The sequence below is a fragment of the Chiroxiphia lanceolata genome, chromosome 3 (assembly GCF_009829145.1).
Source record: "Chiroxiphia lanceolata isolate bChiLan1 chromosome 3, bChiLan1.pri, whole genome shotgun sequence".
In the NCBI taxonomy this organism is placed as follows: domain Eukaryota; kingdom Metazoa; phylum Chordata; class Aves; order Passeriformes; family Pipridae; genus Chiroxiphia; species Chiroxiphia lanceolata.
In genome coordinates this window covers 96,688,641-96,702,136 of record NC_045639.1, presented here as the reverse complement: position 1 = coordinate 96,702,136, position 13,496 = coordinate 96,688,641, and the positions used below count along the sequence as shown (strand labels likewise).

The 13,496-nt window shown below is 42.8% G+C and overlaps 1 protein-coding gene across 2 annotated transcripts; it reads left to right on the top strand.

Moving 5' to 3' along the window:
- The first annotated feature begins 1,330 nt into the window (after nucleotides 1-1,330).
- FAM110C (family with sequence similarity 110 member C) lies at nucleotides 1,331-12,988 on the top strand. 2 transcript variants are annotated; one of them, XR_004356367.1, is made up of 3 exons: nucleotides 1,357-2,644; nucleotides 5,918-6,233; nucleotides 12,659-12,988. XR_004356367.1 is itself a non-coding variant. In XM_032684275.1 (2 exons), the coding sequence occupies exon 1, from the start codon at nucleotides 1,507-1,509 to the stop codon at nucleotides 2,602-2,604; it is 1,098 nt and encodes a 365-aa protein (XP_032540166.1). In that variant the 5' UTR covers nucleotides 1,331-1,506; the 3' UTR covers nucleotides 2,605-2,644; nucleotides 5,918-8,894. The 2 variants fall into 2 exon arrangements, 1 of the variants encoding a protein (XP_032540166.1); XM_032684275.1 differs by lacking the exon at nucleotides 12,659-12,988 and having other exon boundaries at nucleotides 1,331-2,644; nucleotides 5,918-8,894.
- Nucleotides 12,989-13,496: the final 508 nt, after the last annotated feature.

The following is a 13,496-nucleotide window of genomic DNA, read 5'->3' as shown; positions in this document are numbered from 1 at the left end:
GCTTCTGGAGTGCAGACCTACATGTCTAGAAACAAAGATGATGTAAAATTAAGAGGAAAACCAGCAGTAGAACCATGATGGCAAGAGAATATTTCTGAGTTTTGTGTTTCTAAGGTGGTCTACACTGAAGAGCTAGACCAAACTCTAACTCCAGGATTGCTTTCAACACTTCCCTTGTCACAATGAGAACCTTGCTGGCACCTGAAACTGCATCATGAGGACAGAGCTCATCTCTCCCTTTGTAAACTTGTTTGACACAATTTAGTGATTATAAAGATCAAGTATGAATCAATCACCACAAAAGTGTTCTGATGTTATAATCCTCCAGAAGTAACAGACAAACTATACCCAAACCAAACCAAACCAACAAAAAATACGCATGGAAAACCTTACATATATAAACTGGCTTTTGTTTCCTACGTAAGAAGAAAAGTTATCTATAATTCAGTTATTATTGACCTCAGAGGAGCTGCATTTCACATGTGATCATGAGTTAAAGTTGAACTGCCCCAAGTGATTACCTATGACTTATATGTCTAATTTTCAGGTGTTTACATTACAACCAATGCCTCTGTCCTGCTACTTCAGAATTGCCAGTCCCAGCTGGGAATTCTACCCCTTTGGAAATCTGCCCTGTATTTCTGAAGGGCAAAGATTTATAACAAGCAATTCAGATTTATGTCATTCCACAGCACTTTATTCGTGCAGAGCCGCAGCTCAGCTGTGGGCCAGGGACAAATGTCTCCCTGCTGCTGCCGATGACCCGGGAAGGACAGGATGCTGCTAGCACAGCTGGAGGCACAGCTGGAGGCACATCTGTGCTGCCCACCCGGCGTGCCCGGACCCTGCTCCGTCTCTATGCGCTGGAAGCCCGAGCCCCGTCCTTTCCAAACCATTCCAATAGCAAGAATGCCTTTAAGCTCAGCACCCGGCAAGGCCGGGCAGTTAAATCTGCGGGGGCAGGGGGGGAGGCACTGAGACGTATAAGGGCCGCGAAGAGAGAGGTGTGAGGTGTTGCCCCCACAAGGGAAGATGCACTGGGGTCTGCCGGGTCAGGCCCTAGAGCAGCGCCCCGTCCCCCGTAGGCGGCCCTGGAGAGGATGCTTCTGAGGGGAGCAAACCCCCAGAGCGTCTCGCCGTCGGTGCGGGCGCCCCGCGCCCACGGCAAGGATGTGTCCCCGGAGCCCGGTCCGCCCCAGCACCGCGGGAAGCGGCAGGGGCCGGGCCACTGCCCCCACCAGAGCGGCTCCCTCCCTCTTTCCCTGCCTTCCTGCCGGCCGGGATTGGCTGTGCCTGGCCGGCGGGGCGGGCGGGAGGCGCGGGCGGGACACGCGGCGCCCCGACGGCGCAGCAGAGCGCGGAACTCGGCCCTCGGAGCGCGGAGCCGCTGCCTCTGCGCACCAGCTGCCAGGCTGCCCTCCACCGCTTTCTGGTTTGGTTTTGTTTCTTTTTTTTTTTCCTTCCCTCCCTAGGACTGAAAGCAGGATCCGCGTCCCTGAAACTGCTATGCCAGCTGAACTCTCCCGGGCCGTGGGAATGCACGCTATCTCCGACCTGCACTCCTCCCTCCCTCTGCGGCTCCTCAACAAGGGGCCCGAGTACCTCCGCAGGCAGATGGAGGCCGGCAACTCGGGCAGGAAAAGTGCCGTGGAGAGACTGGCCGCCGATAAGGCCAAGTACGTAAAGAGCCAGCAGGTCATCAGCACCAGGCAAGAGCCCGTCATCTCGCTCAGCTCAGCCTCGGAGAGCAGCAGCGAGACCTGTTCGGTGGAGAGCAAAGCAGTCAGCAGGGACTTAGGCAGAGGGAAGGGCGCGAAGCCCCTGGACCTGGCCAAGGCGGCGTACTCCTGCCGCGCCCCCTTGCAGCACGGCCCCCCCATCACCAGGCGCAGCACCCACAAAAGACAGATGCGGCCGGATTCGCTGGTGATTTACCGTCAGAAATGCGAGTTTGGGAGAGGTCAAAGCCAGGACAGCTCGCGGGGGAACTTGGTGAAGAGAATCTTCCATGGGTCCATAAAGGAGAAGCAGTTGCCTTCCCCTGAGTTGCCCAGAGTCATGGAGGACACCGCGGGCACCGAGAGCAATGAGCCCCTCTCTGCAGAAGATGGTGACCATGAGCCAAGCGACTATGCAGTGGAGCAGACGGTCCCTGTGAGCACCGAAGGCCCAGGGGTATGTACAAAAGAGCATGAGAGACCCTCAAACCTGAGTATACCTCCTGACGAGGTCAAGGAGGTGAAAAGGAGAGGTCTCCATCGGTCCCAGTCGGACATCAGCTCTCGCTACTCTAAGTCCTTCGCTGAGTTTGATACATTTTTCAAGTACTGTGGCCTGGAGCAGGAGGTCATTGAGGACCTTGGAAGAGAGAACTTCTCCGTGGTGTCTGACAATGTCTCCTTCAAGTTCCGCAGCATCAGCGTGGCAACATCTGAGAGCGACTTTACGAGGCACAGTGGGGATGAGGGGCTGCTGGAGGATGAACTCACAGAGCAGGTCCCAAGCAGCACCTCTGTGGTCGAGCGAAATGCTCGGATAATCAAATGGTTGTATACGTGTAAGAAAGCCAAGGAGAATAACAAGGTGATCCAGGAACTGGCGTGATGGCTTCTTTCAGCGTGCATTGCAGCCTGGTGAACTCAAGGTGTGTGCAAAGCCTCGCCCTGGTGATTTGTGTATTTCTCTTTCCTCTTTAACGAGCAGTTGGCTTTTCTAAGTTTATATTATCTTTTCATGAAGGGCTGAAGGAAAATGTATTTTGTTTACTATGTGTTCCAAGTATGGCTTATTTGCAAAGCAGAAATCGATGTTGTTACAAAAACCAAAATAAAAACAAATTAATGCTTGCAGCTTGCCAGGTTTAGGTCAGAGCCCCCCCCCCCATGACATTAAAGATTCAGTGTCTGTAAAGGATGCCTGTACTCTGCAGATTCCTGCTTGCAAATAGCTTGTTTTCTCTGATTTCTGATATATTAAATGCTAGGGAAAAAAAACCCAACCAACCAAACAAAAAACATTAGAAAACTATTCAAGCTTTGGTTACAGTTACTTGGATAACAGGCTGAACTGAAACTCTTACTCATTAGGAGTACACTATATTTATATTCTACTACTGAAACTCTTACTCATTAGGAGTATACTGTATTTATACTATAGTGCTACAGTTTTCCCCTCTTTACTTTCCTTCGCTCTCTCTCCTCCCCCTCACACACAGGTGCCCCCAAGTATCAGGAAAGCAAAACTGAGTCTGTGGTCCTGCTAGCAATCTTATTTCCTCCACAGCTTTCTGCTGGGGCCATAAGTTTGTTCCAGGTGAACCTCTAGTGTTTCACAGGCTTTGGGTTTTCCTCTGCAGTGGGTTTTGCCATGTGGTTTGGCAGTGGTAGCTGGGAATGGGTTGGGTGGTTTGCCTTGGTCAGAGGGGTACTTCACTGTTTAAACTAAAGGTAACTAATATGAATGTGTGGATCTAGACTTGGAAATCAATTACTTCACAGACAGAAGCAGAACAAATTCAGCCCTGCTAAAAGGAGATATCCTGGTTTTAAAAAAAGCAGTGCTTATTTTGCATATGATCTCCTGAAAAAGAACTATATTCATGGAGCCTTTGGTATTGATCTAGGAGATAACAGTTTTTCTCCTTCCAGTACATAATGCCCTTAGGATAAGTGCCACAGCTTACAGTGTGGTATTTAAAAATTGCATGAATAGGCCTTGATATGAAGGATTACATGTATATATTCTGACAGTTCGTAATTGGTGCGTGAGAAGAACATCACTTGGTGTAGACACAGCTGTTAATGGAGCATGTGGGCCTTATGACTGTGGAGAAATGTTGTGCTTGAGCCTCTTTACTGCATGGATGTGGGGCTGTCACTCCCGAATATATATATATATATATATATATATATATATAATATATATAATCCATATAATACAATAATCCATTTACTTCATTGAAATTGGTTTTAATTATGTGAAATTTTGTTCACTTTTAGAATAGAACTTTTCTCAAAAGCCTATTTTCTTCCTGCAAGAGGAGGAAGAGGGAGAGAGAGCCATTTTCACACAAACATTTCAAGCCCTTGCAGATAGGAATTCTTGTCAGGTGTCTGGCTGACAACTTAAAGAAGTGTTGTTATGTAACAGATCTTTTCCCAAGCTACCTTACAGAGAAGAAAGGGCTCTCCTGAACTAATCATTTCTCCTTGCTCACCCTTTTGTGTAAAAGGCCAGGGAGGTATGCAAAATGAAATGAGGAAGGTGGTCATTATGTGAAGCTCCTTGCAGCTGCCAGCCTTGTTAAACACAGAGGATGGGAGGCAGATTACGGCAAGCATGAACCACTCAAGAAAAACAACCAGATGAAAGCTTGCTTTTCTCCTGAATGTCCTTGCTGGCTTTAGGGTCTAGGGCCAGAAGACCACAGAAGGAGCAGTTGGCCCTTTCCCCATCCATTTGCACGGTGGTAGGATGTCCAATGCTGCAGCTGAGGCAGGAGATGCTGGTGAGCACCCCAGGGAGCTTGCAGCCTGCAGAGGAGGTGCTGCACCAGGGCAAATGCAAGGGCAGGAGGGGAGAAGCACTCTTCTAGGGGCTGAACCACTATAACCTCATATGGGTTTGGTCAATGGCTTTTTGTTTTTAGCATAGAAAATAAAATGGTAGTTCATAGCACATATCCTAACAGGCTGCTGAAAAGGTCTCCATGAAGTAAATAGCAAGTTTATTCAAGTCAGTCTATGGTCATTCTGCAATAACTTTAATACCTAGAAAAAGGGAGCACTTTACGCTGGCAGCAATTGCCTTTGGCACCAACATTTTTGACAGCCTAGGAAACACTAATTCATGGGGTCCTTATTACAAACCTAATTTTAAGGATACTAGGGCTGATATGCAGCTGACAGATCTCAGCAGTAGGGTAATTTCTGAAAACTGAGAACGTACTGAAGCAGGAAGTTCAGAGGGGTCAACTAAAACTACCTGTACACAGCACCCAGAATAAAGGACAAAGGTCGTTAAGAATTACCATAAACTGGGAAGATTTTAAGGAGAGAGTTGTTATCAGCATGTGATTGCAAGATAAATCTTTTAGTTCTGATAAAAAATTTCATTCAATCCTACACTTTCTTTGATAATGCAGCATCAAGTTGGATATCTATGTTTTCAAAATATCCAAGTATTTGGCTCTGTTTAGTTTGCTTACTGATTATAAATGGGCAGTGGACTCCTGTGTAGCACTGGGGAGCAGTGTACTCTTCCTGGCTCTCCCAAGCACATCCTTGGAAGTTCCTTGTTTTATACGGAGGCTTGAAAATTGTTGCATCTTCTTTGGACAAGGGAGCAGGAACCTGTTTTCTGAAATCCTGACATTCATTATGTATGAAACCTTTCAAGAACTGCAGGGCTTTTATGGGCCAATGATCATTCCATTCATATTTTATATTCTCCATTTAATTTTTCATGAGCTCTCTAGGACTTGGTGGAGCACCATGTAAATAACAGAGTTATTTGAAGGATTGAGTTCTTTAACATGTTTCATCAGAGTGGTGATTACAAAGTCTGACTGTGGGTTGTGAGTTTCAGAAAACCAAGTTCTTTAGCAAGATGGGCATTGCTGTTTCATGGCTGTAGTTCAGCCTGTAGTTCAGCTCCTCCCCCTGTCAGTCCTGCTTGATTCTAACAAGACAGGAGGCTCATTCTGCATCCTCCTTCCTGAGTTGAATCAAGATTATTCAACCTTGAGTTTCTGCATCCTTCTTAAATGGATGGGCATTATTCAAGTAGAAATCTCCTGAGTGGGGAATTTACTATGTTGGCAATAGCCATAAGCAGCTGAATAAAAGATTTAGAGTATCACCTTATGCTTGTCTGATGTGATAAATAACAAATGACACTTTTTTTCTTCTTTCTTCAGAATACTTGACTTGGAAGTTGAACAAAACCAGACACAGGAAGAAACTCGTCCCTCATCTGGCTTATGACTACTTTGTCCAAGTTAAGTATTTTATTATTGCTTCCTACCCTCACCCCCATCCCTTGGAAGCCTCACCCTTGTCAAGCCCAAGCGTGTTGAAGACTGCGATGACAAGTGGAGGTTGTGAACTGTGCCCCAGCGAGACAGCACAAAATTAAAGCCCCTGGAAAAGTGAAGTGTGGCAGCAGCTGCCATCCACAATAACATTCAACATCAGCTCACTGCCTCAGGATGCCAGTCCAAGCTGTGACAGAAGGTCTGTGTTGTGCACCCATCTCCTTCTAGCAATGAATTTGTCAGCAGGGATATGGGGAGAAAGCGGGAATGAAGTAGCAATGACCTCTGGGTCAGGCATTTCCTTGCAGACAGACACACTCCACCTGCGCGTTCAAAGGCTGTGTCTTACCAGGGCTGTATGACCAGAGCTCACCCTGACGTCATTCAAAATCATCCTCTTGGCTGGTGAGGACTAACTGTGGCAACTTTATCTGGGATACTTGGCAAACCTGTTGTAAGCTAAATCCCCGCCAAACCTCTCTTTCTCTGCAAGTATTCAAACTAAATTGGTGTAGCTAGTTTGCTCTTGCTAGTTGGTCACACAGCCTGCTCAGCCATTGGGAAAGAATAGCCCAAAATACTTCCAGAATGGTTCCAAGAAACAGGTATTGAGGGAGGGTTATGCATTGTTTCTGCTTGCAGAATAGTACAATTTGTTTGCAATGTGTGCTCAACTCTGACATTGCAAACATTGCAAACTTTGGTAGCTTGTGGTTTAACACCTTTAATTTTATGCATTGTGAGTGATCAGGTGGCTTACAGAATCACGTTAGGAAATCGTATCCCAGGCTGCATAAAGCCAAACTTCCCTAGCAGAAGGGCTATGCAAGACAGTATGTCTGCCCTGCAAGGCAAAAAGGCATATTAGGGCACAGCCGGGCCAGGTAATGCCCTGGCGACACCCAGTGTAGACAGCACCTTACTCAATATCATCAGTAAAATGCTTCATTTGGGCTGGCTGAGCTAAATGTGTTTTAAAAGCTGATACTTTGGATCATCAGTGTAGTGAATGAGGCCTCTGCAACAACTCATGGAATTTGCTGGCTGTTCCTCAAACATCCCAATCTGTCATTGCTCGCTAGCAAATGTCTTGCACCAAAGCATTTCTGTGTGGACATTACAAACCACAAAGCAATGCAAAAAGAAAAACCCAAAGCTAGTTTCTCTTTAATTTGCACAGATGGCCATTTGTGATAACTGCACCGCTGGCACACTGGGGATTTGACCTGGGGGTCCTACAGATGTTAAAAGTTTACTTTGTGTTACCATGTATGTGGAAGAGTTGTTCTTCAAGAGCTCATTAAGTGACATAGTTGACATCAGCTAAAAATCATCTGAGTTGCATTTCCCTATGTTTTAAATGTGCTTGTCAGTCCCTGGATGGTTGGTTCTCAATTACAGCAACAGTTTGGGAATGCAGGGCATTTGTCTTCTGTTTCTAGTGTTATGTACTAAAGTCTGCATGTCTGAAGTTCTTGAGATAACTGGATAACAATTCCAGATAAAATAATTGTTGAACCCACTTTTTACTTGGGAGAAAACTAACTAGTTTGCATGAGTGAGCTCCTGCAGACTTAGAGGGAAGGTAGTACAGGCAGATATTTTTTTAAATAATGGAATTTCCATGTGTATTTGTTACATTATTATGAAAGGATGCTTCTCAGAAAACTCCAAGATGCTGCTAATATAGCAAGAATTATGCACTTAAGATGCAGGTTTTTAAGGCTCGAGTCTAGGTTTATTAGTCAGGGACACAACCTGACATATCTGTTCTGTTCATGCTCAATTTGCAAGGTGCCGTACCACATATACGTTTGTATACAGTTGTCAGAGATAAGGGTTGCTTTTCTTTGAAAATACAGATGCCTGTAGACAGCTCAGAGTGCAGGAAAAATCTTTTGCATTACAATTCAGTGCCCCACTGCAAGAGAAGAGAATTATTTTGTTTTGTTTCCAAGGAAATATTTGGTTTCATTTTTAAACTTCTGTTTGCTTTTGCTCTTTTAGTTGAGCAGCTCTCAAAAGTTAAGATGAAAGATGTGTTGCTCACGAATTTTCATTGTTAGGAAGGAATATGTTTAATTTGCTTGAAAATAGTGAACATCAGCCATTCTCAAAACTGATGAAGGTTTTATGGCAGAGGTTAGTGAAATCAGAACTGGCCCCATTCTGAATATTTTTTTAATCCCCCGTTTTATCTTTGTGAGTAGTTTGGGGGAGTTGGAGTTCCACACTGATATGTGGCAAAATTTTTCTGGCTTTGTTCAAACTCTGTAGGAATCCCAGGCTCTCCCAGGTATCATTTACTTCAGAGATGATGTGGACCTGTCTAAGATCTTTCCCTGATAAGCTATAGATTCCCTTTATTTAATAACACCTCTGGGGAAGCTAATAATTTACACTTCCCAGTGTGTCAGAACAACAACAGACAACAATCTTTCTTTCTCCATACATCTTGGGAATGGGTAATTCAGTGCTTTTTCCAAATGGTGGGAGCTCTAGTCTTCATTCAGCTCCTGTTACTGTTACATGTACAGGCTTTTCCTTTTTTCTGCTGGGTCTTTCAGATGTATCCCTCAAAATAAGAAAAACTTGCTAATGTTAGTCACTACCTCTCTTTTTCTCAAAAAATTATCCAGATTGTTTTGTTGGTTTTGTTTTGTTTTGTTTTCCACTATTTGATTATAAAAGACATGCTTCGGAAGGGGTTGGATTTTTCAGCTTTAGTGATAAGCTGTGGTAAGGTGGGCCATTGCAGTTTGGACAGAAGTTTTAGCAGTGGAGTTGGTTTTCCAGTTGTCTGAGGAGCTTAAACTGAGGCTGAGGACAAAGGTGAGTCATAAATTGAATGATTTTTTTTACTAGAACTATGTAAACAAAAATAGTCAAATGGTGTGTGAGTGTGCAGAGTGAACTGCTGTTTACACCCGAGTGTTTCAAGGTGCTCCAATGCTGTGACAAAGGACAATGTCCGCGGCTATAGCACAACAGGAGAGAGGTACAAAGTCTGGGGTTTATGGCCTGGAAGCAAGTATTTGCAATCAGATAGTGACTGAAATCTTTGCAATATATTGTAAATATTACTGTACAGAAATCTATAAGTAAGAAATACAGATTGTTCTATGATATGTATATTACTTTTCTAAGGGATATAAGTCTTCATGTTTTTTGAAATTGGCCAAGCATTACATTGATGGGGATTAAGCAGAAACTTTCTTCTGGGAGCAAGTTGTCCTGTCATTGCCTCTCATGGAGTTTCTTGGATCTGCTTTTGAATCCTTTGAAATGGAGTGCTGGTCACACCTGGTATGGATGTTTCTTGGTTGCTATGTTTGTATTACTATGAAAGAACGTGTGCTATTGAATGCATACAAATAAAATGCATACAAATTCAATTAACTCTGAAAGTTAATGTTTGGTTTTTTTAAAGTATACTTTTATTTTGCTGTCTCCATTAAGGTACTATTATTTTAAAGTTGGAATCCCGTTAGGGAATTAATTTCTCTGTGAGTGAGGCTGATACTAGACTGTGAACATCTGAAAGCGCAGTACTTCCCTGGGCCACGCCCAGACCCCTGGCTGAGCTTAGGCAGGAAGTCTCACAAGGAGCTGGTACAATAACTGTTAGCTCTCAATATCAGTAAATTTGAAACATATGAGGCTAGGGCTGTTCTTTTCATTTTAGAATATGGCTGAAAAGATAAAGAGTTTATTTCTGAAGGGTACTATTTTTTTTCCAAAAAATAGTATTATTAGTATATACTAATATATACTAGTATATAAATATTAGTATTATATTTGGTTTTGCTCACTGTCAAAAGCTACAGTGTGCTGCAGGCAATATCACATTCTTCACAGCCAGTGTCCAAAGTGGCAGGGAGTTTGAAGTTCTGCTTGGAAAAAATACTATCCCAGAATCTTATCAACAAGCTGTTGTTTGACTGTTCTTTCCGCAGGAAGAATTCAATATATGATGCTAAGTCCTTATTCATTTATTTTTTGAAGAAAGCAGCAGAAATAATGATTGCATACAGTGAGCTTTTACCAGAGACCAATGCAATCCAGTTTCCTAGTCATCATTTTGGTATGATCTGCTCAGACACAAGTGTTTCACCATCCAGCATTTGAACACAACTGTAGGTTGTGAGAGCTAAATGATGGTTGCTGCGCAGATTAGGCTCTTCCACAAACACCCAAGAGCAACTTTATTATCATTGCCATGTAACCTTCCTCTCACAAGCCCTGTTTGACCTATATCAGTGCAAGGTACAAAGCAAGTCTGGAAAGGAGTGACAATTTGTGTATCCCCCTTTCTGTGGAAGTTAATCTCCATAGCAAGCCTTTGCTCATCTTGCTGCTTAAGAGAGGAAGGAGCCATCATAATCTGTGAGTAACCTGTGGCTACATTTAGGAACATTGTTCTTACGTTATTTTCCACATAGCACCTTTGTACCATATTTTATGAAGTCTAGTGGATTTCTTCCAGAAATAAGGTTTTATATGATCTTATTCTTGGACTGATACAAGCGGCCTCTAAAAGTCCACAGCTTACTGATTCACTGCTTCTTTTCTGATTCATCTCTGAGTAGTAAATAAGTGTTGGAAAGAAATAGAAAAAGGCCTTTTCAGGTGTATTGTAGATGTTGGTGCACTCTGAACACAGAACTGCAAAAGTACTTAATATATCCAAGAGCTTTTGCCAAAGAACAGCCTATGTCAACAGCAGGTGAATAAGCAAGTACAGGATTTGGTTTTACTCTGCAAAGAGATGCCTTCAAATTTTTTGAGGAGGTTTGGTGGTTGGGCCATATTTATCCTGGATTTATCCTGTGGGACAAGAGGGGACTATATCAATTCACTTAAGTATAATGTTGCAGAGAGAGTGGTAGGTGCCCCATCCTCAGAAATAAAGTGGGCTTAGAAAGGGCTACTCAGCTCATTTGCAGGCAACGATGTAACAGCAGCTTAGTCTGTGGAGGTCTCCATGATAAAAGGTGTTGAGAATTTTGATCACTTATACTTGCCAATAAAATTTTGGATATATCAGAAAAAGAAACAGTATCAGAAAAAAACAACCTCCAGATGAAAGTCAGTTAAATATATCCACCTCCAGGAATCAATCTAGCTACTGAAAGAACAGGAAATCCTGTAAAATTAGCTTCTACATTTGTACGGGAGTTGAGTTGCTTCAACAGCTATGATTAAAAATATCTAAGAGCTGTGATTGTCTGGGTTTCCAAATTTACCTCAGTTGTCAAGAGCTCCACAGGAGTACCTATTTTTATGTTCTTTTTCATAGGGGGTAGCAAGGACCTCTCAGAGGGTAGCGATCACCAACAGTTACCCACAAAACCACGAGATTATTAGTCAGGTGATGATGGACATAGAAGTGTCGAACCAACCAGCACCGAGATTTAGACTTGTGTGCAAAGAGACAGACACAGCTGAACACGCTGAGGGCAATGCTGCCCTTACTCCTTCCTGTTAGCCCAACCTCTTCTTACATCACTGCTTTTCTCTTTGGTGAGCAGGAAGTCTTAACCACTTCCATAGTTATTCATCAGTTGTTCATCTTACACCCTCTCTGACAGTCCTTTTCTATGTTTACTTTTCCAATGAACTCATTCGTGTGCCAATCATTACAAAAGGCACTATTGTCCTCACCTCATTCTTGTAATCTTTTTTTCTGAATAATGCTTCCAGTTAGGTTTTACATCCTTCTGCTCAATCTTTTTCTGTCTCTACCCATGGAAACTAAGAACTAATCATGCAAAAAGTCAAGAAATTAATGTGTTGTGTAGTTAAGCAGAGGCTTACAAGATCAGAGACCAAGTCTCTAGTCCTTTTTCATGTACATAGCTCTTCCTGCATAACTTAGCATATCATTTTTGCTCTTTGATACCTGTTTGAAACATCATCTTTGGCTTGGTTTATGTCTTCTAGATGATAAGTTTCTCCAAGCTGTGGTGACACTTTGTCTCAAAGAGCCCTGAGTACAGCTACTGCAAAGTCAAATGCCAAATCACAAGTCTTCTCATGGTGTAGTGTAGCTTATACCTTGTAGAAAGCTCAGTGTGGCCAAATAAGAACATTACAGCAGTGAAAGCAAATTGGGCAAGCTTTGCAGCAACAGGACTGAAAAAGAAATGCACCCTAATCAGTTCTATGTGGGACCCAGGACAGCGAGGTATCTCTTGAGCTTGTTGGAAAGATGCAGTTCACCACTTTTTTCTTGAGAACCAGTTTTTACTCAACATTTAATACTTGCAGGAAGAACCCTGTCACATGCAAAAGTCAACCAACATCAGATAGTGATGTAGTCTATTGGGTTCACTTGCAAATACAAGCTGAGGTGACTCTCTAGGCATCTTTTGGGCTTAAAATGAGCATCTGCAGAGCTGTCTCCATTTGCTGTGACAACAGTAAGAATAAATCTCCGTTCTTTTTCCCTGTTGTAGAAAAGAATTCGATCCTTGATTTCAATTACTATAAAGAGGCTGAAATTTATGTTATTTCTGAGAACAAGCCTTCGATGTAACCTTCCAGAACAGCCTAGTAGTCTGGAAGCTCCAATTTTCCTAGATTTTCAGTGATTTAGATTGTTATATTTTTATTATCCTACAGTTGTTGGAAGAAAGACCATCTCACTCCTCCAGATCATGAGACATTCACAGATCATCTTATATTGCTCTAAAACCATTGTGGAAACAAAGTGATGGGATGGTAAGAGGACTTCTCTGCCCTCTGATCTTAGAATCATAGAATATCCTGAGTTGAAAGCTACCCACAAGAATCATTGAGTCCATCTCCTGACTCTGCACAGGACAACACCAAGAATCCCAGCATGTGCCTGAGAGTCTTATCATGCACTATCCAAGAGGATGGTTTTCTTCCATGACCACTTTGTCTAAAATCCCCATTTACCTATGCTTGATCTCAAACTGTCACAAATGAATTCCCCTGATGTTCAAATATTTAAAATATAAATCAGTGTGGTTTGTATTATGTTAGCATTCTGTTTTACCTAAGGACAGAGGCCAATATTAGCAACAATCCTCGTATGTAAAACATTTGTACAAATGCTGGAGTACATAAAAATCTTGAGTCTGCCGATTAAACCACAGTAAACAGCATAATCTGTCAGATTTGTTGTGGGAAAAATGAATATGATGCAATAAAAAATAACGTCCCGCAAAATTCAAGGAAACAAGGAAAATAATTTGGAGAAATGTTTAACTCCTAAAGTTACATAATTTGAGGTATTTTCTGTCTTTCCTCAGCATACCCTAAGAAATTACAGTATATCTAATGGTTCAGCAGAGCTGCAAGATCTGGGGAGATAGCAGTAAAGTGCAAAAGACATGTTTCCTCACAGAGTAGAACTCAAGTTCTTCGTGCAGTTGGGAGGCACAAGAAGCTGTTGTTTTAATTAAAAGTATGGATTTAAATCTATTTATATTAC